Here is a 27366-nt window from a genome sequence, read left to right on the forward strand (position 1 = left end):
AGAATGATGGATGGGCTTTTATTTTTTTGGTGTGAATTGTAAATAATCCCTCTGCTCTGTAAGGACAGTTTTTCTTTGAGTTAAACTCTCTCCACATCTGTAGCTGCTGCACCTTTTTATTTTATGTTTCTTTCCTCAAACTGTCAGCTTTTCTTCTTCATGGGCTTTTCATCGAGTGTCTATGCCCTTCGAGGGCATGTGGTTTTTAAGTCACATTTAAACTTGTACTTTTTTCTGATTTGTAAAACGGTGACTGACGCCACGAGTGTGAGCCGTGGCGTCAGATCAGCGCTCTCTGTGTGAGATTTGCCAGGACATGAACAAAACACACCTGGTACACAGCCATTTCTGTTGTTTCCGTGCAGAAACAAACATTGAATATATTGTATAATAGAATGTAAAAAAAAGTTTAGACTACATAGTTGTTCATTTTATATGTCTAATAGATTACATATGTATGTTACATGATTTTAAAAATTAAAGTAATTTTGTAACAGATAATGAAGTGTCTTATTAGAGGAGGTGAGGCTTTTTTGCGAGTTCGAGTTGGTGTTGCACAGTCACTTGTACGGCTTGTTTTCTTTCTGTATTTACCAACAAAATAAGCTTTAAAAATATTGTTAATATTGTTTTAAAAGAAATTAACAAATTAAGTTTACATTCTAAAATATATTGATATTATGCTATATTGAATTATTTATAAATCAACCTGGATATTGTGAAATATTTGAAAATAAATATTTTAAACATATGTATTGTTATTCTGAGCAAACTGTTTTAAAGCAAATGATTCATGTACAAGTGTGTTTCTCAGCTGTGTGTTCTGAATGCAGGAATATTTTCACTGAAGAAACGTGAATCAATCTATGAAAAATGATACCAGCACTTGTAATTTTCAACACTTCTCAGAGGATTATATATTGTTTCATTAAAGAATTTGTTAAGTTATTTAGACCTTAATTACTGGCTACCAAAAAAATCAAATTATTATTTTCCTGAATAAACAAATCACAAAATGTTTGAGACAAAGTCCTCACATCCAAAACTCCCGTTACAGAATTTATTTACCGGTGACGTTTCGAGCAACAAGGCTTTACCTCAGACTTCTGATAAAGAACAGAGTCGCCATCTTAAGTACCCACAATCCATTTATTACAAATCACAAGATGTATCATCAATATGGAATATAAAATACAGAATATGTACATATAGTAGATATCATAATGACACATAGAAACATAGTCCATATGAACTGGCATACAAAGGGAAAACCAACAGATCTATAAAAACTTGTATTGCACAACAACGTAGTAACGTGAGTATTGAGACTTTAAAAAATACCACACAGAGGTTGAGTTATTAACTCTGCAATTAAAATGTGAACTTTTTTGGATTTTTCTCTCAAAAGGTTTAAATAAAGACTTTCATATTAGACCATTCCTGGGATTTTACTTCCTGTTTTCTCTTGATAACATGATTTTTCTCCAGATATTTCTCTATACATCCGCCTAAATGTTGATCTATGGTGTTACTCCCTATTTTAACATGTAACCAGACAGAGACGCCTCTAATAGTTCGTACTTACGGCTACTATTGATACGACTTAAATTTTACGAGTTTATATTTTGTACACTATTTTTCTATCTACTATGATATGTATATATTCTGCATTGATCAAGTGATTTGTTAAATATTCATTGTGGTTATCTAAAATGGCGACTCTTTTTATATCAGAAGTCTGAGGAAGAGCCTTGTACCTAGAAAAATCTTTGACATGATTTTATTTTTGGAGATTAATTTGACGGCAGCCAATCAAAATACAGTTCCTTTGTAAAAAATAAATAAATGTTTCCTGGTCAAAGAAGTGAAACTCACAGGTTTGTTATAAACTGACACTGCTCGTATTTATTTATCTGTCAGTCACAGTAAATATACAGCTCAATTCTGAAGGTAAAAAAAAAATAAATTGTATTTTACAGACTAACATTAAATTATAAAATATGTCACGAACTACAAAATCTTGTGACATTTACTGTACATGTGTTACAGGAGAATCTATAAATTATCAAGTTGAAGTTGGATCTAAAACAAGTGAAGGTTATGTTTCTGGACAAAATAACTTTCTGCTGTCGTGATTGTAAAGTACCACAGTGGTGAACACTTGTTCTTGTGGAGCTGTTAGTTGAGAGAAACCTCCGAAATTCTGTAGATCTTGTTGATCACGACTTCCACCGCTTCTCCACCCAGATGACAAAGGTCCAGAATACACACGACATGTGTATCCTCCAGCTCACCGGCACTCTCTAAGATCTCCTCTGCAAGACACACATAAAAAAAACACATTGACAACTTGACAGGTCTGGGATGTAGCGACTGTTCCCTGAGTTGGTTCTGTCCCTGGCCTACCTGGCTGGGGAAGAGCTGAATCACTTTGGTTCTCTGTGTCACTGAGAGGACAGAGGAAGCCTGAAGAAAGGCAGGACAGCATTGTGTTGCCATGGGGATCCTGAGGAAGACCCACAGCCCTGGGCTCATCTGCACTCACAACAGGAAAATATGCGGCATCGACTGCTATCTGTTTGTTGATGCCTGTCAGGAAGATTTAGAAGAAGAAAAAAAAGAAGTTTAGAAAACTGATTTTAATAATCTTTGTTTTAGCTCGACAACCTAATAACATTAAAACAAAAGGTCATTTTCTAAAATGTTCATTTTGAGTCCTTCCTGAAAGCAGGCTCGAGAATTGGCCCTACCTGAAATGTGATGGCTACTCATGATTCTAAAAGCCAAGAGCATATTTAACTACACTATTTGTTAATAATAGACAAATGACAGAACAAATGTTTAACTAGAAAGGCATTCAGTAGAGCGCATGCGTCCACCAAGGCCCAACAGTCCCCTTAAATTCTATCAAGCTGCACGACATTGTTCACACATTTTTTCCCCCCAAGATCCATGAATTATTCCTAAGGAAAACAGGGAAAATGTCAAATAAACTGTATCTGACAACGTTAAAGAAGGTGAAGACTAATTCCTCGATCTTCCCCAGAATTGAAAGGGTTTTTTCTCCACCCATGTGCCATCTTTCCACCAAGTTTCAGAGAAATCTATAGAGTCGTTTTTGCATAATCCTGCTGACAAACAAACAAGTAAAGTAACAGACGGGGACAAAACCATAACCTCCTCGACTCCAGAGATGTGAGATGAGTTTTCTCACTGTGACAATGTGCAGCTGGGTTTCTGCTGACAGCTGGTCTCAAACCTCAAAGTGACTTATTAATGGCATAAAGGTAATAAAATAAAAGCATGAAAGGTCAGGGCTCAATGACTACCACAGCAGATTTTCTCCTCTTGGGACAGATACTCATAAGACAGAGATGCTGCCTGCATCATCAGAATGATTCAGAGTTTATTTTAGGGAGTGAGAGGATGTTCTGACACAGAGTGTGAAATTTAATTTATACCAAGACCGAAGAGCATGTGTTTTTCAGTGAGGGGTCATCTTGTGCATCACAAATCAGAGTAATTCTAGTAGACTGCTGCTTTACCCAATATCGTCACGTGGTAATATCCTCGACAAACCACGAGTGGGTTGGTGTTAGCGCTTTGCTCCGGCGTCCAGTGTGTTGGCTGAAGGTTACTCCACTGCAGGAGGAAGTTCTTCGCATCAGACGTGAACCTCTGAGAGACGCTGTCCTCGTAAAAACCACCTTGACACAAATGCTCAGACATTTCTTCTCTTTGACTCGGCCAGCCGCTGCTTTCCCAGGATAAAACATCAAAGTCTGGTGGAAAACAGACACAAAAAAAAGAGTCAAAAACGGAACCGCCTCAAATCGCAGAAGGTCCACGCAGTGAAGGTGTAGCTCCAGAAACTCGCCTTGATTTGGATTTTGCGATGACGGCCTGTGTTCCACATCCTGAGTCTCCTCGGATTCAGAAACGCTGTCGTCGTCTTCTTCCTCCTCTCGTCCGTCCTCTGCACTCTGACGTCTGGCTCTTCTGTATGAGCAGAGACAGATGAGTTCAGGATGGTTGAGATGAGTTTACTGACGAACAAAACCACATGAATCTCCTGTACCTTTTTGATGGAGTGCTATCACAATCCAAAGACGACTCCGTGGCTTTTCTGGAAAACATTTTCACTTGAATTAATTTCAGGCTTAAAACGCTGCTTGATGAACTACAAAAATGACTTATCATCAAACTCAGAATCCTTTTAATCAAGGGTCAAATCCTACCTCGTCTCAATTCTTCTTTTTCCTCTGATTGCTGAGGTTTTCTCGGCAGAGGGAGATGTTGAAGTGTCCGTCAAACTCTGCTCAGCTGCTGAGGGATGCTGCTGTGTGTCTGGTTCACACACATCAGTGGAAACATCAGGCGCCTGCAGGAAACCAGTTTATTCATTTTATAGTTTTCATAAGGTCACTTCTTGCTGTGAAATAATGTTTTTTATTTACCTCTTTCTCGTGTGTGTCTTGTGAGTCTGTGCTCTTTGGGGTGTTCATGTACCTCACCGATGTGATCTGCCCCTGAACTGCCAGTTTTTTATGCTCCCTGTATTGCAGGGTCTCTAACTCCCTCTTCAGGTCGGCCACAGCAACCAGAGGAACTTGAGCTGAAGATGGAAGATTTCGAAATGGCAAAATGTGCCATGTACAAATAAACCCAATCACTTTCACTGTGAGATGAAGAATTTTAAATACAGAATGTTCTGTTCTCTAAAGACTAAACTGTCTATGAATTGTCTTCTTATAAGTGGCTTGTAGGACAAGCTTTTTAAGATTCAAACACAATGTATAAAGATTCACTCTGTGCAGCTATGGATTAGGACTCAGACTGAGGGGTGTACAGTATAATTGACTTATCTGGACCACACACTGCTCAGTATTTTGTGGCAGAACTGTAGGACAATGCTGAGCCAGACTTTATTTGATTCCTGCCGCCCACTCGAGAACAGAGTGAATCCCATTGTGGTTCAGTACTGACGCAGGACTCAGCATTTCATGTCTTCACATTTCAAGAGTCAAAACAGGACTTAAATTAATGGCCTCTGTAATGAATGAGTTCTGAAAACTAAAAAACAAGTGTTTGACATTCTGTGTTTTCTGCCCTCACCTGAGGCGTCTGCCAATGACTGTTTGAAAACCTTTGGGGGACAAGGATAACAGTAATGGCCGCCAACAGCAGTCTTCTGGAGGACGACGTTGTCCTTCAGAGTTTTGGTCCATTGGATGAAGTTCTTCACTTGGGGGTGACTCACATATGGCTGACCTTTGTGGTAGCCTGTTGTGAACACAGACAATACACAGTTCAGCTCCAAGTGCAGTGACCAACACATGCACTTATCATCAGGTCGTTGTTTTGACCTCGACCAAGGAGGATATGTTTTCGTTGTTCACTGAGAGTAAGATTGCACAAAAACGGTGAAAGGATGTGATACAGGACAGGGGAGAACACATTAAATGTTGGTGGGGATACCGATCAGGGGGCAGCTCCTGGAATTTAACGCTTTCTTTAACATTGTAAGACAGGACGGTTTTCAAACATTTTCACAGTTTCTTGGTGAAAGGACATTCAGTGGATGTATTTCTATGAGTGTGTGAAATTTGGTGCAGCTTGATAGAATCTAAGGGGACTGTTGGGCCTTGGCGGAGGTGTGAGCTCTACGCAGAGCCATTCTAGTAACTGTTGTACTGACCTGTGATGAATGTCTCTGTCTCGCAGCTGCTTGTGAGGTAGGGCAATGAACCTTCCACTTGACAAACCCTCATCTGAGTGCAAACCAGGTAGGTCACTGCGGAAGAGATGATGATGATTAATGAATTAATCAAAGTAAGTGAAGCTGCTTTTTAGTCGGACAACAGAGCCACCGGGCACACAGGCCCAGGAGACTTACTCGGGCATATACAGTTGAAGATCTCTGGTTGAGAAGAGGAAAAAATCTCCAGGATAAAAGGACGATCAGACGTCCCGTCCACAGCGTGGACCCAGCGGTACGTCCAGTATTTTTCTGGACCTAAATAGTGAACTTGGTCAATTTCCAATAACTGAATTATAATCAATCTGCCTTAACAAAGTATTTACATTTAATATTATAAATATAAACATCTCTTGCCCTTGTTCACTTTGCTCTTCACTCTTTCAACGCGACCAACAAACGTCACCAAACCGATGACATCACATGCAGAATTGTTGGCTAATTTTTCCAACTCTGACCTGTGAGACACAAACATAACATGAGCCACAGTTATAATAGATTAACCAGCATAGTATTAATAGTTAACAGAGTCATAGAATGCGTGCTGGATAAAGACGGACAATAGTAAGACAATAGAGCAACAAGACTGTTTCATTACCTGGTGGTGAACTGGTAGGAAACCTCCGGCAGTCCCCACTGAGGCAGCACACTTTTTGGTGACACCACAGTGATGATTGACACTGGGTTGCGATGGTTGAGGCAGATTTCTACAAATGCAGACAGTGTGACAAAGTGAACGGTATGTGTGTAGTTCTCTACTGCTTCCAGAAATCATTGGAAGGGATTAAACTACACACAGGTTTTTTGGAATACTTTAACTTTTCCATAAAGTTGAATCCCGCAGAAGGAAAGGTAAATGCTGGCTTAGGCAGCAGGACAGCAGCACAAATTCTCTAGGTTGCCCTGAATTTACTACAGCTCAGTGAGAGTGTTATGTCATGTATCACAGTCGTTGTGCTTTGTTCTATTCAGAAAAAAATGCTTTTCACACAAACAGTGTGGTGGTACTACGCATTAAATGTCCAGGTGTTGATCGGTGGTTAGGCACATACCTAAAGAGTTAAAGCTCTGCATTCTGTGATGGTCCATTTGCGGCCGTGAGCGGTTTGGATAACTCGGCTTCAGGGTGTAATTCTGAAGGTACAACACAGTGCCCACGTTCAGTCTCTGGTAAAACTCTGGACAAAGTTCATTCCAAAGCACAAGGGACATGGTGCCACTCTGGTCAGCAACTTCAAAGTATGCCTGAAATATACAGACAGAGCATGAGATGAGAAAAAGTAAACTTCACTTTGTCGCAGCAGCACCACGGTTGGTACTCACCTGGTAGGGGTATTCAATCTTCAGACCAAACTTCCCGTAGAATCTTAATCTGGATTTGTGTATAATCTTCACTAATAGAGGCAGAGGATTCCATGAGCTTCTAAAGACAGACTCCAGACTGGAAAGCAGTGTGATCCTGGACACTGTCGGAAAAAAAAGACATCGCAGACAACACATCATCAGGATTTTTACTGCAATGTGGCAGCTAAAGCCATGGAGGAACAGATTTAGGAAATATCTTTTAGTCAATATTAATGTTCATACCATGTATAGTTTATACAGTATATAAAATCTTAACTGTATATTAAATCCTTAAAATAACGTTTAAAAATTGTCTTTTCAAAGTCTTGAAACTTGAATGGGTTACAATTATTTCCTAAATGAGTATAATATGGTTTCCGCTGAGTGAAATGCAATTTGTCTTATTTAATTGGTTCTCAATCATTCATTTAAGTGTGTTATATTTTTTACATTTTATATATTTGTATTTTTCAGAGATGGTCAAAAATAAAGCCCCTGGGGTTGTTAGAAACTGTGATGTTATTTTCACTTTGACGTCTTTTGGTAGATGTTTGCTGGTTGGATTGTCGGTAAGCAAGATTACACAAAAACAATTGAGGCGATCTCCATGAAATATTGTGGAGGAGTGGGGCATCACCCAAGAAACAAACCTTTCAATTTTGGTCAAATCTGGATCACTAGCAGATCCAGGAAAGTTTTTTCATGCTGTGAAATAGCGTCGGTTTCTCAAAAATGTTATCGATTTCTCAAGAATCAATTCATGGATCTTGATTTTTTTTTTTTTTTAAATGGGTATGTTTAGGGGACTGATGAATGTGTGAAATTTCATTCGATAAACTAGAATGTCTTGTGATATCATATTCTGATTACACCAAATGCCATATCATTATTGCAGGAAAGGTACAGAGTCAAGCATCCTATGATATTCGACCACCTCAGTCACGTAAATGAAGATGAACTCTCGGTGTGTGTGTGTGTGTGTCAGTGGCGCCAGAGAGCAGCATCTCACCGTCCAGCACCGTGTCGGATGAGGGGGAACCCGAGCTCCACACGTCTCCCTCTGGGTCGTCGTTGTTCCACAGACACAGGTAGTGTTTGCGGCTCACCTGGAGGGGGACGTCGCTCTGCAGCACCACGCTCCACTCCATGCCGGGTTTGATCAGCATGGGCAGCGAACTGACATCGTTCACCCGGGGCAGGACCACGGATCTCGCCGCGACACACCTGAGCTGCTCGATGGAGATGAACCCGTGTCCCAGCCTCCTCTCGTTGTACACAAAGGTGCACTGTGTGATGCTGATGTCCGCCCCGGTCCTCAGGGTGTTGCTGCGGACCAGATGGTTTAAAGCCGGGTGGAGAAAGCACTTGGCTCTCCAGGCTCCATCAGTGACAGTCACATCGTAGGTGTAGCTTTCGACCTGCTGCCCGTCACTCTGATCGGATAAGTACCTCTGCAGGGCAACGACAGCCACCGGAGCCTCCTCCCCGGCTCCGAGCTTCAGACACTGTGTGGATGATAACCGCTGCAGTGTCCTCTGGAGGAAAGACACCGGCCCAGCACCGGTCACCGCCGAAGAGCAAGACGACTCGTCCTCCATTGTTCAAAGTTTAACTTAACTGTTCACCTCTTAGCGACGCACGTCATATTAGCTTGTTAGCAAAGTAACCAGCTTCTTCCAGACAGAGTAACCGCCGCGTTTAGGCTGAACCAGGTTAAACTTATCGCTTGTGAATAAATATAAGTTATCTCGCGACAAATAGTCTGTTATTATCAGACAGTTACATTTAGCTCGGGCTGACGTTACAAACACCGCGGGTGCTGTTTGATTGCGTCACTATTTTTCTATAACAAAAAAAACGTAAATAGAAATAAACTCACTTAATTTATTACTTAGTTTCTATGGTTACAGTTACTTTACCGCATTATTTAGTCCGGATGAACCACGGCACGGAAAGTTTATGCGACAAAAACAGTTTTGAAATTCCGCGCTTTTGATGACGTCACGTCAAATCGACGGATGTTTGGAAACGTCAAGTGCGTTGTTTGTAGTTTGTTTGGTAAATTGTTAAAATTGAGTTTGTTATAATAATAATAATAATAATGAAAATAATTATCATTATAATACACAAAAACAGAGTTTACAAAGTGCTTTGACAGCAAAGCAAGAAAAGTAAATAAAAGAGAAATAACAATCAGCAGGAAGCAATGTGACAAGGAGTTCCAGACAACTACGTTTACGTGGTCGGAAACAAGGTAGTGTTCAAATTAAATGAATACATGTAGAGCTATGTCACATGAAGACTTGATCACAGGAAAGCAGTAATATGACAATACAAATAAATTAACAGGTAAAAGAAGAGGTGAAAAGAAAACGATAAAAACACGACATCACATGAAAGCAAGTCTATAAAATTGGGTAGTAGTAGTTTAACATGAATTTTACTGTTTTGACTGCTGATTTATGTAGTATCCAGTCATCATGGTGTTGAATGCTGTGTATTCAGTGTAGCAGTTGATGTCATGCGGTCCCACTCACCAAGACAGTAGGTTCCCGTTACTTTTTTATTGCTATAAAACCACAACTTATCAGGTACAGCACAGGAATATGAAAAGAAACATCTCCTCAGTTATACCACATATACCTCACATATACCTCGACTCTCTGCTATATTTCCATGCCCCCCACGTGACACATAGGGCACACCAGTGCTCCATCTATCTATCTATTGACAGGTGGAATGACAGAGCTGAATAAATGTCATGTCATATTTTCACCACAAGAGAGCAGTGAACCATTTCAACTTGTCTCCTCCTCAGCCACAGTAAAGCCATGGGCACAGAGACCCAGTGTCAGCCAGTGGGTAACAACAAACCCAGCTGCAGGTCTGTTATCTTTACCTTCTGTGATCTACAATTGCTTCATCTTCAAGGGCAGAAAACACAGGATCTGAAAGATTATATTTTTCATGTGTGATTCTGAGGCCAGACAACAGTACAGATCAATATTTTCTGCTATCTGTATGAATGCACATACATATATAGGTACTTTTGTGTGAACAATAAGACTTGACCATTAGCTTTAATGGATTTTAAAGCATTCTGACTTGTAGTTAATAGCCAGCTGGTAATTTAGGACAAGGAGAAAATCTCTGGTTTCTGTTTTATGACTATCCCCATTTCACATTAGACGTGCCAAAATGACACTAAACAATAATCTATGGTAAATTCACACGTGCCGGAATCCACATTAACAATCTTTGTTAATTAAATGTGAATTCATCATTGTACGCGTTTGGACCTGGGTCTTTCCTCAAGAGACATCTCATGCCGCAGACTATGATTATATTTGTACATTACACTTCAAGCTTTGTGGCTGGAGTCCAGGCCAGACATTTTCTGTTTCATCATCACAGTGTCACCTTGTGCAAATCAAGACCATTTTGAAACTGTTCTCATTTTCTGCAAGGAATAACTTTAGAGGTCACCTTAAAGCCCTGAGCTACGCCCCATCCATCACCTGCAGAAAGGGAAACATCAGCTGTGAGCCACAAAATATCAGTGCCCGGCCTCATGAATGCTCTTGTGGTTGAATAGGAGCTAATTCTTGTATTTCTTTACCCAGTGCCTCCACTCAGCCTTAATCTGTGCCACTCACACCATCAATATTTGATGACAGTTATTCACACTATAGTCTCTTCCAAAAATCCCTGTTGCAACTTCCTGACAAGTGGATCAGCTGCCACAGTGCTCTCATTTGCTTCTGAGGAGGAACAGTTATTTTACTCAGGCTGAATTACATTTTATAATGTGCCCAACTTTTACAGAATATGTGGAGTGAAACTATGGTTAATATTAGGCTACATGCTTCTGATAATTATAATAACAACTGCGTAGACCCTTCTTGAGTAACTTACAGATATTATATGTATTATAATTCCTTGCTATTTAGCATTATGGGGCTGCCTGGGGCTCAGGAGGTAGAGTGGGTCATCCACTAACGAGAAGGTCGGTGGTTTGTTCCCAGTCTCACCCATTTGAAAGTGTGTGAATGATGTGACAGTGTGTTGAATCTTTGAAAATGCTCCACATAGATGCTGTGTGAAAGGGTGAATGGCAAAAACTGTACTGTAAAGCTCATTGAGTGGTCATCAAGACAAGAAAAGCTCTATATAAATACAAACCATTTACCAGTTTCAAGGGTGTTCAATAGTTCAATAGTTTTTTAAGAAGCCACAACTAAGCAAACATGATAAATGATTAATAGGGACTGTGGTGCTATAGAGATGCTGCTGATAAGAGGATGTTGCCCTATGTTTTAGCTAATGTATGCCTGTTAACTCCCTGTGCCTCTAATATTAGAACAACAACAGTATATGGACACTAATGCCCTCAGGCAGTGTGTAGAGGTTTAGAAGTTAAGTTAATAAGGCCCCATTATAACTAGAAGACATTACAGACACCACCGACAACAGCAATGTAAACAAGGAGCAAACACATTCTCTGACGTAAAATGATAACAAAGACTAATATGTGAATAAAAGGGAAAACTTAAAACACAACGTTCGTGGTTCACATAGAAATATCATTTTGAGTATTACAAATAATGATTTTATTTATATTCCTGCATTTTACCATGGATCTGTTTAAACAAATGGTTTAAAGCTGTAATTATCTTTGTCTTGTTTTCTTATTGCCAATAATAGGTGAAGCACTTTGAATTACACTAACCATAGTTTGTCTTTTGTTCTTGTCTATTAGGTCTAATTCTGTTGTGTTAAGTTACTTGCTTTTTATATTTGCACATGGAGCTGGGCGAAACGCAAATTTGTTCTGCTTGGCACTTCCTGTTTTATGGTCTGAATGACAATAAAGTTCAGACTTTGACTTTGACTTACCTTATCTTAAAATATCTTATCTTATCTTATCTTATTTATTTGATTATATATTTAATATTTATAAACATATTTATTTATTAAAATGGCAAATTTTCTTATTAATTAAAGATAAGTTAAATACAATCTTGTACAACCGATGTTTTCTATAAGACAGTTGACCCCGGAATCTCCTTCAGCACCGCCCTCTCGTCGCAAAAACTACAATCCCAGAATGCCCTGCGCCTCTGGCAGCGTCTCCTGTCGACGTGTGAAGGGAGGGCTGACGATCCGGACACAAACAAATGTCCACGGGTTTGATGTGGGGCTCCGTCGCGGCTGACCGTGGCGTGTCGGGCGGATTTGACAGATAGAAGTCGGGGACGCTGTCAACATGTGGCTGAAACCTGACGAGATCCTGCTGAAGAACGCCTTCAAACTGTGGCTCACCGAGAAGGATAACGAGTACTTCGTGCTGCAGAGGAGACGGGGGTACGGAGTAGGTGGCGGCGGGCTGACAGGTAACGTTCAGCGGCGGGGGACAGCTGCTGCTGCCGCTCCTGCGCCAAGCTGCGTTCACAGAAAAGCCAGTTTGCAGCGCGTTGAGTGTCTAGTGTGTTTGCTAAGCTAACGTGCTGTGTTCAGTCAGGGCGGGCGCTGCTCTGTAGCGCACTCCTCCACACACACACACACACACATATTTATATATATAAATGTCCTCATGGCAACAAGTACAAGCCAAGTGTCATACATCCCATGAGTCAGTCTGGGCGCTGAACAGCAGTTTGACAGTTCAGTGTGCAGCAGGGACTCTGTTTAGTGTACGTGTCAGTGGGCTTATCTGCTGTGTGTGTGCTAAACCAGTGGTGGATCTGGGGTTTTTCTAATTCAGGGGCCATAAGTAGGGGGCCCACAATTTACACTGGGGGGGGCCAATTATATGTCCAACATCCATGCACAATTCCTGATTCAGTAAGATGCACGTTTAAGGCATTCCTTTACTGTCAGCTCTGTCACATATTGGGGCTGCCTCTTTTGATTCAAAATCCAAGCGTTTATCTGAACGTTCGTAATCCACCTGTCATGACCCGTTGGAATTCAAAATACAGTCTACGAGTGCATCATGGTTAGCAGTTATTCTCCCGATCCAGCAGAGGGGGATCTTTTGTCAGCTTGACCTATTGCATGCCCTCTTGAGTAATGGATAACCTTTACCCTGTGCTCTCTACCAATTTGTGCAACTAAACATCCGCTTCCTGCGGCGAGGAAAATCGCAGCGTGGCTTTATGTGGAATTCTACCATGGTGAACCTTGACCCACAATATTCGCTTCACATTTGCGTATGTGACCTTTTTAGAATTGTTTGTCATGTCAAATTCATTAGAATTAAAATTTTGGAAAAACTGACAGTCCTACCACCCATTATTGAATATATTTTGAAAATTCAAGCACATTATTCACTTAAAAAAATTAAATTCTTCACAAATTGCCATATTTCTTGTTTGAATTGTTAGTAAGTGATAATTTATATATATATATATATATATATAAAAAAAGAAAAGAAAACTAATGACGTCCCTGTGTTGACACAGAGGTCACATGGGAAACATCTGTGAGTCTTTCTGTCTGTGACCTCACCTCCTGCTGATTGGCTGCTCTGTACCTGAACTAAGGTGACATGATTTTACATCACTGGCCTAAAAACACAAGAGCCATTGTTGTGTTAGCTTTAGATTCAAGTCACGGCTTAATAATCCTAATAATGGTAAAGTTCATTTTAACAAACAAGAACAACATGGAACTGATAACTGATAACCGGAGTAGTGTAGGAGAAGCAAAGTGGTGCAGTGTTTAGCACTGTGGCATCACAACAAGAAGGTAGCGTTTGCATGTTTTCTCCCGGTACTCTGGTTTCCTCTCACAGTCCAAAGACATGCAGATTTAGGGTTAGGTCAACTGGGGATTCAATTGCCTGTAGGTGTGAATTCTAGTGTGATTGGTTGTTTGTGTCGAAATGTCAACCTTTGCCCAATGTCAGCAGCTCCTGCTCCCCTCTACAGATAGGTGGTGTGATGGATGGATGGATAGATGGTGTGTAAACTCTTAAAAATAGCCGCACTCTGCTTTTGCATTATGCAACATCAAGTGCTCGCTTGGGTCCTCGATTCCAGCCCCGAAAGAGACAAAACCTATTGTGTAATTAAACCTCATTGCGTGTCATTCTCTACTGACTTGTGTCTTTGAAAACAGTTGTACATGATGGTACAAGGTAGTACTTGTAACTCCAATGATGGTACAGTTACACAGTTTTGAACCATATGCCACAGCTTGACAGCTTTAAGGTAGTTAATAGATAATGAATGGTAATGAATGGGGTTCTAGCTGAAGACAAAAGGCCTGATGGCCCCCTCTGGCTGGTTTAATGATAGTGGAGTTTAATAGCACGCTGCACTTGAAGCTCCCTCCACAAGAGCTCTTTCTATGTCTGAAGTATCTTTTATGTGTTTAGGCCCCCCTCTGCCGTGCCGTGTTGCTCTTCACTGATGAGAACATAAATTACAGGAACTGTGTCTGATCCCTTTGATCCCTTTACCGTGGAGAACGTGTGGAGAGCAGGTCTATGTTCAGCGGGCAGGCCGGTGTGATGCTGGTGCGGTGCATGAGAGAGTGGTTTCACTGCAGGCTTATTAATTATTCATGGAGGACATGTCAGGGAGAAGTTGTAAAGGTGACAGATTTAGCTAATTTTAGTTGTGTGACTCCAACATGGACCTGGAGGGCCATTTTTATTTCCACTGTCAGCATGACTGTGAAGCGACTGTGAGTCCGCGATCCAAATATATAAACAAAAGACTAAATGGTCCAAATGTTTTGTAATACACTGAATAACACTAGATAGCCACTGAATCTGATTAATTTATTCCCATTTTCTCACGCCCCCAAATCAAATCATGGGTTAATACACATATACAAAGTTACATAATAGTCTAATAGGTCTTAAATATCACATCTAAATTTGATATTCGTCCAATCTGATTTTCAAAGGTGTCACATGGTTGAAGGTTATATCATTGCTCTGTATGTTACAGGCCTCCTTGTGGGAACTCTGGATACTGTCTTGGACTCCACATCCAAAGTTGCCCCCTTCCGCATCCTTCACCACACACCCGACTCACAAGTGTACTGGTCGATAGCATGTGGTACGTCACTGTCTTTTCCTCTTATCATATATATATATATATATATGTATATATATACTTTAATTGGTCGTTTTGAAATTACATAAGCCCATTGTGTATGTAATGACGTCCAGCAACATTCAGTCACAATCACAGTGACGCCAGTACTCCTAAATTCATGTAATATAATAATTAACTGTAAATGTAATTTTTTGTGTTATTAATCAAGACCTTTATCTTCAAAGATTGATAAATGTTCCTGTTTTGCTGCGTGTTTGTGTAATTTCTCTCGCTCTTGATGTTGCATTAGGTGTCACCAAAGAGGAGATTGTTCAGCACTGGGATTGGCTGCAGCAGAACATCATGAGGACGCTCTCTGTGTTCGACTCCAGCGAAGACATCACCAGCTTTGTACAGGGCAAGATACGAGTAAGGCTCATAAGGACAGGGACTCACAACATCAAACACAGCCAGATATTTAACACAATAATATCTCACCAATGTTATAATTATAATGAAATTGTAATGTTATAAAATACTGAGTTTGGTAATGGGCTCTAAACTCTTCTCGTCTGTCAGTTACTTTTTTTATGTTACAATTCCGATTATTCATAGACCTGGGGTTGTAAAAAACAGCAACATGTTTCATATTACACAGTAATTCGTTCCACTGTTAATAAAAAGAAATTGATTACAGCCCCTTCAATGTTTCCTGTGGTAGGGTCTTATTGCTGAGGAAGGGAAGACGTCCCTGGTGCTGGAAGACGATCCTGAGAAGTTCCGAGAGGCACTCTTGAGGTTCGAGAAGTGGTTTGAGCTGCCGCTGCAGGAAAAGCTGGTCACGTATTACTCATGCAGCTACTGGAGAGGCAAAGTGCCGTGCCAGGGCTGGCTCTACCTCAGCACCAACTTCCTGTGCTTCTATTCATACCTGCTGGGGTCTGAGGGTAAGTCATCACTGTCATTTGTCTTGATAGTGTTGATTAGTGGTTACAAAGTCTGTGGCAGCTCCTAATGGCCACCATACTGGGCTTTTGTGGCCTGAGAGGACCATTTTTCCATCATAAAGTAGATCTAGGTAATTACAGCTGCCATTATTGTGAAAAGCTATTACAGTGGAGCTCATAGTGGAGTCATGGAGACTCATAATTAACTCATAACATAGAGTGACATTTTCACAATGAAAAATATTTAAATTATCTGACATCAGCATGTAGTCTGTAAAGGCATCATTAAGTATGTTCTTACTGGAGTGAAAACTGGACCATAAGAAATTTGACGTGGACAATGATCACAACAGCGATGACCATTCAGTCACTGTCCTTGCATTTGTGAGCCTTAATGACTGATTTCATTTTCATCCACTCTGCAGTGAAGCTTGTCATCTCCTGGGACGAGATCTGGAAGCTGGAGAAAACTGCCAACGTCATTCTGACCGAGAGCATCCATGTCCTGGCTCACGGAGAGGACCACTACTTCTCCATGCTGATGCACCTTAATGAAACCTTCGTCATCATGGAGCAGCTGGCCGACTACTCTATCAAGCGCCTTTTTGACAAAGAGGCCTTCAAGAAAGAGCCGGCGCTCTCCGACCCCATGCAAATTACCAAGAGGTGATGTCTTTCCGCCACACTGAACAGCCTTACATGATCCTGTTAGCTCTGGCTGCCATCAGCTGGAAGAGCCAGAGTTAAAACCAAGTCTGACTTGAGTCAAGTAGCATTTGTGTGTTTGTTTTTAACCTGCCTTGAGTATATAAGACAATACTGGTGTACTGACATATTTATGTATATAAGACCATACTGGTGTATGTATAAATATGTCAGTTGTTTACTTTGACCATTTTATATACATATTCTAGCTTTCCAGTGCTAGAATCCCACTGTGTCATTTAGGAAATAAATGTTTACATACATTTTTTAGGTTTAGAGTTATAGTAATACAACAATATAATATGACACAATAATATAATAATGCAATAATATAGACACTGTAATATGATGTTCTTCTCAAGACATATCTTCTGTTTTATTTCCACCGCAGAGGCCTAGAAGCTCATGCAAAGAGTGCGCAGTTCCGCACGTTTTTCAGACTTCCAAATGAGGAAAACCTGTTAGAGGCGCATGAGAGCTTCCTGTGGGTGCCCTTCTGCCATTTTAACACACTTGGCAAGATCTGTCTCTCGGAGAACTACCTGTGTTTTGCCAGTCAGGATGGCAGCCAATGCCATATCATCATTCCAATGCGAGAGGTAAAGTCAAACGAAGGGCAGCATTACAGGATTGATTTAAAAAAAACAAAAACACTTGTAATAATGGACAGTCTCAAATTGCACCCTGCATAGAGCTTGAAAAGTGAACGTCTGCTCTGCCAACATTGCCTTCTTCCAGATTGTTAACGTTGAGAAGCCAGACTCCAGCAGCAAAGCTTTAACGGTGTGTGTGCGCGGCAAGAGGGCAGTGCGGTTCTCCGAGGTGCGAGACTATCAGCGGCTTGCCAACGCGATTCGTAGCAGGTGTGGCATCAGTCCCAGCCCTCAGCACACCGCTTCATCAGAGGTAACATGTCTTTTTACTCTTTACGTACTCCTTGTTCACTCTGTAGATTGCAGTTATATTTCTGACAGTGAAAATGATTTGCCTCTAAGGTCATACGAGGCGAATGTCAGTCACTCATCAACCACTTTGAGGACAATCCAGAGGATGTGACTCTGATGGTGGGACAGAAAGACAGCAGCAAGGCTGTCAGCACAGAGGCGCTCATGACGGTTTTCCACCCCCAGGATGTTGAAAACCTTGACCCCAAAATGGTAAATACCAGAGTTCTGTTCAAATCAAGCTTACATCAGATTTCACCAACCACCACATTACTTATCTATGCTCTGCAGCATGGAGCTGTGCGGGTGGATATTCAATCTATTCAGGGGTGGACTGAATAAAAATGAAGCTTGCGTTGTGAGGTATATACAGTAACTGTGATGTGTGCTCTCTGTGTGTTTGGCAGCTTAAAGAAAAGATGAAGGAGCAGTCTTGGAACATTCATTTCTCTGAATATGGACGTGGCACAAGTATGTTCTTCACCAGGAAGACACGAGACTTGATAGTCCGTGGTGTTCCTGAGGCCTTGAGGGGAGAGCTGTGGATGCTTTTTTCAGGTATTTAGTCATCAACCCATGTTTTGTGCAGTAAACGCTATGCCGTGTCAGTTAGATTTGTTTTCAAAGCTGTGCGTGGTGGAAAATTGTGTTGTTTTCAGTTGTTCGCTCAACATAAATAATTAAGAAAAAGAATGAACTGATGCGTGATCACTGCAGCATCTGTTTTTGGACTGACTGTGGGTTTTGCCCCCTGTAGGAGCTGTGAACGACATGGCCACTCATCCCGGTTATTACACTGAGGTGGTTGAACAGTCTCTGGGCACGAGCACTCTGGCTACAGATGAGATTGAAAGAGACTTGCACCGCTCCCTGCCAGAGCACCCGGCCTTTCAGAGCGACACAGGGATCTCAGCTTTACGCAGAGTCCTCACTGCTTATGCCTACAGGAACCCTAAAATCGGATACTGCCAGGTACTGTGATTTCTTTAGGCTTGTAGTTAACTGGCAGGACAAATCCTGGTTGACAGCGCAGCAGAAGATTGGCCAGACGTGTTCACAACAACAGGAAAATATCCAGAACATTTAGGCGAGGGCTGGCGTCTGGGTACATGATGTGTAATTTCCACAACGGCAAGCACAGTGTTTTTAATTTGAGCACATCAACACTGGCGTTGACCCTCATTGTCAAAATCTCTTGATTCCCCTTGTCTTTACAATGCTTCTTTTAGACATGCACTGAACTATGGGTAATCTCCTGAAATTTTCTGCAGGGGCTGTATGTGAGAACACAAATTGCCGGGTCAGTTGCTGCGGACATTCTCCGTAGTTTCTCCTGGCAATCACCCACAAAAAACCCTTGATAATGTCCAAGCGAGTGGTCGTGTTGATGTGTTTTCTGATATACAAGCATACCTGAAAGTAGCATTAGAGGCAGTGAGAGGAAATGCAGAAACAATTATTAGTCATTATGATTAGCATGGAAAACATCCACATAAAAACCCAGTTATGAGAAACGCCCTAATCATACTTCCTTAATTTCCTTCGTGTTTTGCAACAGTCAACAGTGACAGACGAGCTGATCTTCACGGTGCACACTTGTGACCTCGTTCTCCTCGTTTTTGATTAGTCAGTTTGAGACATTGTGCGGCAACCCTGAAAAGTAGAGGTTATTTAAAAAAAATAGGACAAGTACTCTGAAAAATAGCTCTGGAATTCAGAAAAGGTCACAGATGCTCTGAAAGCACCGAACATAATTCTAAAAAAGCACAGGCAAATTTCTCACACACGATCATCCTTACGCTGGTCTTGCAGTTGATATACATTTCTATATTTAAAACTGAAATAGTCTATTTTTTCTGAAAGTGTCCTCTCTGTCTCCTCAGGCCATGAATATTCTCACCTCAGTTCTCCTGCTCTACGCAAAAGAGGAGGAGGCGTTCTGGCTCCTAGTGGCCGTGTGTGAGAGGATGTTGCCGGATTACTTTAACCGCCGAATTATTGGTGAGAGGGGAAGCAAAGGATGTCATTCTGATACTGCGTCTGTTTGTTATTTTGGGACAGTTATCAGTCTAATCATTTCAGAAGTTAACTTGTGCTTTCAAACGTTGTCCGTCTTCCTTTAGGTGCTTTGGTTGACCAGGCCGTGTTCGAGGACCTGATTCGGGAAAACCTGCCCCAGTTGGTAGAGCACATGACAGACCTGACTTTCTTCTCGTCCGTATCCCTGTCCTGGTTTCTCACGCTCTTCATCAGTGTCCTGCCCATAGAGAGCGCCGTGAATGTGGTCGACTGTTTTTTCTACGACGGCATAAAAGCAATTCTGCAGCTCGGCCTGGCTGTGCTGGACTACAACATGGATGCGCTGATCAGCTGCCATGACGACGCGGAGGCCGTCACCATCCTTAACAAGTGTGTGTGAATACAGACAAGGCACGATTTGACAGATTTTAGGCATCATCACTGAATGTCTCTATTTCTCTTTTTCAGATTCTTTGACAGTGTAACAAACAAAGACAGCCCGTTACCTCCCACGGTGCAGCAAGCGTCAGTGGGACATAATGATAAATCATCCCACTTGAACGTGGATATCAGTGAACTGATCCGAGAGGCCTACGAGGTACTGCCAGATATTTAAGTGTCAATTTCATTCAGCGAAGTCGGGTATTATAGTCGATTTAACCTATCTTATCTTCTATAGAAATATGGAAACATCCGTTCAGAGGAGGTCGAGAGCTCACGGAAAAGAAACAAACTCTATGTGATCCAGACACTGGAGGATACGACCAAGCAAAATGTTGTAAGTGGCCGTTGACTTAAGAGGAAGTGGTGTAATTATATTGCTACCGTGGCATTGAGGATTTATTTCAAATATGTTTTCAGATTCGAGTGGTGTCCCAAGAAGTCAGATTCAGTGCCTCACACCTCGATGAGCTTTATAATTTGTTCAAAGTGAGTAAAAAACATGCTGCCAATGTTCATAATGGAGAAAAAAGAGACAAACAAGTTACATTTTTCTTGGTTTTCTTTGTGCAGAGGCAGCATTTCCTCAGCTGCTACTGGACAATGCAGAGTCCAGCTCTTCTCCATCATGACCCCAGCCTGGCATATTTGGAGCAGTACCAGTTGGGTTTCCAGCAATTCAGCGTGCTCTTCTCTCTTCTGGAGCCCTGGGGTTTCTGCACCACCAAGAGCACCCTCTCCCTCTGGGTCTTCCGCCTGATAGACGAGAACCAGGACGGCCTTGTCAACTTTAAAGAGTTCTGCTGGGCCATCGGTAGGTTCCCTTGTTCTATTATTTTCTGTACTAGTGCAGCTGCTGACCTCATTACTTCTGCTGCTAACTGCACACTTCTCCTCCTGCAGACACTTTGTGCTGTGGATCTTTCACAAATAAGCTGAAATTCCTCTTCAAGCTGCACTTGCCACCAGGTGAGTAACGAGCAACGGACAAAATCAGCAGCTGCGAATGTGAATTTAACATTTTCATGTGACAACTTAACCCCTAACCCACTGTGTTGTTGTTATCTTGCTGCTTTTTTGTGTTACTGTATCTTCGGCTTGAACTTCTGACCCATTTCTTTCACAACATATCTATAGTGACAGTCGACTCCCGCAGGTTCAAAGTTCACGCGCTGCAAATGTTTAGCATACAGGATTCTTTAGTCTCCAGGTTCTACCATCACATCAAAGCAATAACATGACGGCAGCATACACACAGAGGTAGAACACACTAAAATAAAAACACAAGGTCATCGGCCTGTGGTATGTGTTGTCATTTCAGTGATCCAGCTCATAACTCAGCATTTGTTGAGTGAGCACAGTGCCTGGGGGAAGAAACTGTCATGGAATGTGTGGCTCTTGTCTGCATGATGTGGCAGTGGGTGCTTGAGGGGAAGGGGTAGGAATAGTCTATGTTGGGTGAAAGAACTTTGCCATGGCAACGATGGGTACATGGCGCTGTGAGGGCATTTTGCACTGGGCGTGTTCTCGGCAAAGGGGATCTGTGATGAGGAAGAGCTGCTCAAATTACAACTGACAGATTAGAGGCGCTGTTTCGCGATGTGCTGGGCCAGTGAACATCAAGCAGCAAAGCTTGTTTCATGTCTCGTGGAGGAAACGCACTGCTTCAGCACCGAGGACAGGTTCTATCCAGATGTTACATTTCAAAAGTAGAATGGCACATACCTCTGCCCAGGCCCTCACCAATATCCACACTCGTAGATATCAGTTCCCTAAATATGCCAGATTTTTCTTTTCACCAATACCCATGAATTATTCTTTGGTAAATTGGTAAAAAATGCCATATCTCATAATATTAGAGCCAGGGTTGGTAATCCTGAAAAAAACTATCAAGAGCAGGCTACACTTTGAAAATATGCAACCGATGCCCTGATACAAAAAGCTCCCCTACGATGTTGCCATTTTGACATCACAATGTTATGCATTTTGGGTTTAATCTATTCCTGAAGTGTGCAGAGATGTTGACTTGTGTATAGAAAAAAGTAAACCAAAGACCTCAAACATTTAACCGATTTCACAGTCGGGCAGCCCTGAGCGTTCATGATCAGAGGGAGAGCCTGCATCAAAGTGTGTGGCTATGTAAGATGGTTAGGGGCTGGGGAGGGGGGGGGGCTTTGGAACAGGGCCCAACGCTGCATTGATCAGGGAAGTGAAATCACCCTTAAGCTCGGCTGCTGTGATCTGCATATCCCTCACAGTAGGAAATGTTGGCTGAACATACCGTGGGCGTTTCTTATTCTGAGGACATTACAGAAAGGACAAATGTTCACATCAGGAGTTCACTGCTAACAGCTCTGCATCTCCGCTCTCTCAGGAAGACATGAATAGTGTTGGACTTGGTTGTACACATGAAAAGTGCCACATATAAAAACTGGATAGAAAGAGCGCTGGCTTCAGTCTTTGGCTCCTTCCTCAGCTCCGCACAGCCCACCAGTCAGAGAGTGAAGTGTGTGTAGATGTTGGATTTGAGTAAACTACTGTACTGCATATTCAACTAAAGTGGATTTGAATGCGTTTATATCAACAAACTTAACTAAACCAAACTGGCACCTTAATATATTTTAGCATTTCGCTCAATCTTGTATCCAAGCTGAAAATTGCTATTGTGTATAAAGGTGATTGTTTGATTGTAAGGAAGATTATTCAAGAATTACAATGCAATGTGATGGGAAGTTGGGACATGGGTGAAGAAACAATCCATACAATTTTGGGATGGATTGGGACAAAGAGGTAGATCAAGGATATTTTTTTTCACTTTCTTAAACATTGCGTTTTCTTTGATTTCTTAAAGCATAATTCATGGATCTTGATGAAGAAATAATCAGGTATGTTTAGAGGACTGATATTTATGTGTGTGCAATGTGGTGCATATTTAAAAAAATCTGAAATATGAACTCTACTGAGAGTCATTCTAATTTGTTTGCTCGTACACAAAAACAACTGAGCAGATTTCCACAGAACGTGGTGGAAGGATGTGCTACGGGTCAGGGAAGAACCCATACAATTGTGAATCTTGATGGGGAAAAAATAAGGCACATAAAGGAAACTGATATGTGAGTGTGTGAAATTAAGTGCAGCTTGATTGAATTTAAGGGGGGGAGGTATGTATTCTACTGAGTGCCCCTCTAGTTTAGATTAGATGTTTGGATGGACATTTTAGCTGCTTCCTGGCTATAGTTAAAAGGTCACCACAATCAGGTTTATCATGTTTGGATCATGAATGAACGCCATTAATAGAAGGATGTTTGTCATGACAAAGAAACACTCAAGTCACCAACATGACAGTCATCAGGCTGTTAGGCACAAAAGCTATCAGGCAAATATAATAAGTCTGCTGGCTTGTGAGGGTAATTGTATAATCCAGGCATGCAAACTGACACGCATGCATACACACACACACAGACACACACAGACACGGTGGTGGGGGTCGGAGCATAGAAGTACATCACACCCCACATTATAGTAGAGTGAGAAAATCAAGTGATTCAGGCAGAATTTATTTTACAAAGGAATGAATGCGTTTTCCAAACAGCACTTTCTTTTCTCCGCACAGAATCTATGTAAGTGTGTCTTTATCCTCATGTAATAACACTGTACATAACAATGACTTAATGCACAGACACACATGCAACACCACCACGAGCTACAGCATCACTCAGAAGATCATGTCAGAGAGGAAAAAGGGGAAAGTAAACCGTATTTAATGAACTCAAAAATCTTGTAGCCCATCGTGTGACACCTGAGGAAGAATTAGCCTCTGGGGACAACGGCCAATATGGGGCTTTCTGCCACTCGGGGGTTCCGGCATAGGCAGCTGCCTTTTGGGGTAAGACTCTGACTTCTGTTCACCGAATAGTCTGACGAGTCCAAATGAGTCGAACATTTCTCCACAAAAAACACAAACAGTGATGCTTTCTGTAGTTGTTTTAGGTCCAGACGACATTTTGAATGCAGGTTAATTAAAAAGATGATAGCCGTCAATGTGTTCCACCACTTTTGCCCTCTACACAGAATGTTTACCTGCGGGCAAGCAAAGCCTGCTCAAACATGATTGGTCAAACAAGAAACAGAAACTTCCAAACTCTTGTCCCTCACTTTCAGATTCTGCAAATTCACATACAGAATCTGTTTATAGGGATTAATAAAGTGATAACTCAATGTTTATGGATTTTCTATGTTTTCTTCAATCAAATATTTCCTCTTCATAACTCTGGTGGATCCTCTGTCACCTCTGTCTCTTGGTCTCTGTGCACTTACAGACAGTATCTTTCTAGCTTTTACAGGTAGTCCTTTGCACGTAAAGGAGCAAAGAATCCAGCACTTTATTCCAGTGACTGAAGACTCCTCTCACTTGAGTAGACTCACTGGTTAGCCTCTTTACTCTTTCTCTTCTCTGCAATTTCCCTTTCCCACTTGATTTTGTGGCAATTCTGTAGTGAATGCAAAGATTTTCCTGGAAACCTGTTTTCTACAGTTTATTCTCATGCTGCTTTTTAATTTCAGCATTTGATCTTCCAGAAGATGGCGTGATAAGGAAAAGCCCAGAAAGAGGTGATGATGCACACAAATTTACTATGAACGCACTATGGCTACAACAGTTTGTGTGATAATATTTGTGTGTGACAGGTAGAGGAAAGGTGGACCTGCAGGCCTACCTGAAACAGTGGCAAAATGAAATACTGAAGAAAGAAGAAACCATCAAGGACCTTCCCCGTATTAATCAGGTAATTTAATATAAATTGTGTTTACTTTTTACAGGTTGAAGTGTCAAAAAAGAGTTAACTTCACTTTTGCTGAACAACAAATCTTTATTTATTCCTCAGACTCAGTTCATCCAGTTCTCCAAGACCTTGTACAACATTTTTCACGGCAACCCAGAGGAGGAATCTCTGTACCGAGCTGTGGCCCACGTTACCAGCCTCCTCCTGAGGATGGAAGAGGTGGGACGGAGGCTGCAGGAGTCGAGCAGCCCGCCCGAGTCCACGAAGCCCTCCGGCATCTCTGCTGCGGAGGAGTCTTCAGCCGAGGACGCCTCCAGCACCCCGGAGAGCTCTGACACCTCCAGCTCCCACAACAGTCAGGACGCAGGAGCCGAGGTGGATTGGTCGTTCTCGTTCGAACAGGTGCTGGCGTCTCTGCTCAACGAGCCGACCATAGTTCGCTTTTTCGAAAGGCCCTTTGACATTCAGCGTAAACTGGCACAAGCCAAGGTTGCCCAGCTGAAGCTGAAGGTAAAGAAGTGAAAGGATATGAGTTGAGGAGTGAGTTGATGCTTTGCTTGCAACCCTAGAAGTCATCATGAATTTAAGTCTCTTTGAGAGGGTGGTCGGATTTGGCGAGGCAGTCAGTAAGATGGCTGGAGAATAGAGCCCGACCGATATGGATCTTTGGGGACCGATGCTGATACCAATATTAGGGAGTAAAAGAAATTCTGATACTAACATGTATATATAGGCCTATATATATATATATATATATATACGCAATGGCAATGATTCCCAAGATGTTCTTATTAAACCCTCATGGAAAAGAAGTGTAATTGAAGCTTGATATTTTAAGGTTTAACCATAAACTTTATTATAAATAACTATAAATAATAAATAATACAAAATTTACAAAAAAAATTGAATTTGGATAAACTTTTTTTTAATGTAAACTGCAAACATAAATCTTTTCTGCATAGCCTATTTTGTAAGAGTTTTCTTTTGGCAAACATAAATGCTGGTAATTTTTATTGGCAAACAGATAAATTGGTCGGGCTCTATATATTGATTTCAAAATCTGTGTGTGCATGTGTCACTGTGTGGTTTGGATGATGCACAACATCGTTAAGTCACTTTAAACACTGTTGTGTGAGTCCACTGACCAACACTTTCAATGCGACTGTTCCTCAAATTGAATTATGCATTTTCTCTCATGTAGCCTCAGATTCTTCATATCATATAAAACGTAGTTCAAACTATTTTCCCTGTCTGCCCGGGAGCACAAACTCTGTAGTTTTATATTGTATAAGGAGACGCTCAGGCCCGTCCTCTGAGTTTAGAAACATGACACATGAGTTTGTCATGGCCGCTGTCTCTCTGATGTCATGCTTCGTGACGAATGACTCAGGACGAGGTGACCCGGGAGAACGCAGGAAGATTTTCCTTCTGGATGTCTCGATATACATTTTATCTCTAAGATCACTATTCGCTGCTGTAAAGTGAAACATCCTGTAAATGCTAATGTGTCCTGTGACTGCCGTGTCTCCTCGTGAGTGTATCCTGTAAATGTCAGCTCATTGTGAGAAACACCAGCTTTTTCCAGTCGATACAGACGCAGAGCTAACGGTAGTACCACGAGCAGGGACGAGCTGTAGTGCCGGAGCCGTGGAAAGATTTCAGAGATGAGGAGGGTGTCGGATAGAGTTTATTGAAAGCGCAAGTGATTCGATTATGGTATTATGCATTTGCAATAACATGAGAGAACGCTGCACTGCCACAGCACGCTCATCTCTCTTCAGCACACGCACTAACAATGTTATAGTATGACTTCAACTTCTTGATCTTTACAGGTAAAATAGTTTGAATCCCTCTGCACTGCTGCAGGGACACCACCTGTGTCGTCCTCTGACATAGTCTCAGAAATGTGCTGTGTGTGATCTTCACTATTTGCTTCTGTCAGTCTTACTGCAAACGTAGGGTGTTCCGCTCGAGTATAGCTGCAGCAGTTTTGTAAACATAGGTCAGTGCAATAGGTGTTCGATTATTGTATTTATGAGGCTAGTATTGGAAGTGTAATATATGAGTTAGCAGACTTTTGTGGACACAATTTAAACCTTTTTGAAGGCCATTTTATTTTTATTGAATCTCAGGGTGCAATTTGTTTAAAATGAAAAGGGAGAAAAGGGACATTTTTTCAACCTGGGATATGTAAAGTATATGACTGAGTTATATATATATATACATATATATATGTATATATATAGAGAGAGAGCGAGAGAGAGCGTACAACTTGTCTGTAACATAAGTATAGAGCATGTGTAGCATAGTTACAGGATTTGCCACATTATGCTAGCCTTCAACAAAGAGCAACCATTGCTGCTGACTTAAGAAAGA

At 41.5% G+C, this 27366-nt stretch overlaps 2 protein-coding genes across 4 annotated transcripts; one reads left to right on the plus strand and one right to left on the minus strand.

Moving 5' to 3' along the window:
• Positions 1-1886: 1886 nt before the first annotated feature.
• On the minus strand, positions 1887-9087 carry radx (RPA1 related single stranded DNA binding protein). Its single transcript, XM_034607372.1, has 16 exons — positions 8850-9087; positions 8112-8772; positions 7082-7224; positions 6811-7003; positions 6357-6465; positions 6116-6216; positions 5897-6016; positions 5699-5794; positions 5116-5283; positions 4458-4615; positions 4239-4381; positions 4079-4126; positions 3878-3999; positions 3546-3782; positions 2407-2589; positions 1887-2315 (listed from the first exon to the last, which is right to left on the minus strand). Exons 2-16 carry the CDS (start codon positions 8698-8700, stop codon positions 2179-2181), a joined length of 2547 nt encoding a protein of 848 aa, XP_034463263.1. The 5' UTR covers positions 8701-8772; positions 8850-9087; the 3' UTR covers positions 1887-2178.
• Positions 9088-12224: 3137 nt separating this feature from the next.
• On the plus strand, positions 12225-25849 carry tbc1d8b (TBC1 domain family member 8B). 3 transcript variants are annotated; one of them, XM_034607366.1, is made up of 21 exons: positions 12225-12495; positions 15064-15174; positions 15464-15582; positions 15875-16100; positions 16526-16766; positions 17197-17404; positions 17544-17711; positions 17801-17962; positions 18157-18307; positions 18507-18721; positions 19633-19750; positions 19873-20158; positions 20237-20366; positions 20448-20546; positions 20630-20698; positions 20783-21023; positions 21113-21178; positions 24544-24636; positions 24773-24820; positions 24896-24993; positions 25093-25849. In XM_034607366.1, exons 1-21 carry the CDS (start codon positions 12369-12371, stop codon positions 25510-25512), a joined length of 3396 nt encoding a protein of 1131 aa, XP_034463257.1. In that variant the 5' UTR covers positions 12225-12368; the 3' UTR covers positions 25513-25849. The 3 variants fall into 3 exon arrangements, with proteins under 3 accessions (XP_034463257.1, XP_034463258.1, XP_034463259.1); XM_034607367.1 differs by lacking the exon at positions 24544-24636; XM_034607368.1 differs by lacking the exons at positions 24544-24636; positions 24773-24820; positions 24896-24993; positions 25093-25849 and adding an exon at positions 23994-24446.
• Positions 25850-27366: the final 1517 nt, after the last annotated feature.

This window comes from Hippoglossus hippoglossus, chromosome 14, assembly GCF_009819705.1.
Source record: "Hippoglossus hippoglossus isolate fHipHip1 chromosome 14, fHipHip1.pri, whole genome shotgun sequence".
NCBI classification, from domain to species: domain Eukaryota; kingdom Metazoa; phylum Chordata; class Actinopteri; order Pleuronectiformes; family Pleuronectidae; genus Hippoglossus; species Hippoglossus hippoglossus.

Coding starts and splice junctions, on each gene's coding strand:
- radx (XM_034607372.1), bottom strand. CDS start 8,700: ATGGAGGACGAGTCGTCTTGCTCTTCGGCGGTGACCGGTGCTGGGCCG. Junction 6,466..6,810: donor GCAGAGCTTTAACTCTTTAG/GTATGTGCCTAA, acceptor CTGCATTTGTAG/AAATCTGCCTCAACCATCGC. Junction 2,316..2,406: donor TTCAGCTCTTCCCCAGCCAG/GTAGGCCAGGGA, acceptor TGTGTCTTGCAG/AGGAGATCTTAGAGAGTGCC.
- tbc1d8b (XM_034607366.1), top strand. CDS start 12,369: ATGTGGCTGAAACCTGACGAGATCCTGCTGAAGAACGCCTTCAAACTG. Junction 17,963..18,156: donor AAAACCTTGACCCCAAAATG/GTAAATACCAGA, acceptor TGTGTTTGGCAG/CTTAAAGAAAAGATGAAGGA. Junction 24,821..24,895: donor AAGGAAAAGCCCAGAAAGAG/GTGATGATGCAC, acceptor TGTGTGTGACAG/GTAGAGGAAAGGTGGACCTG.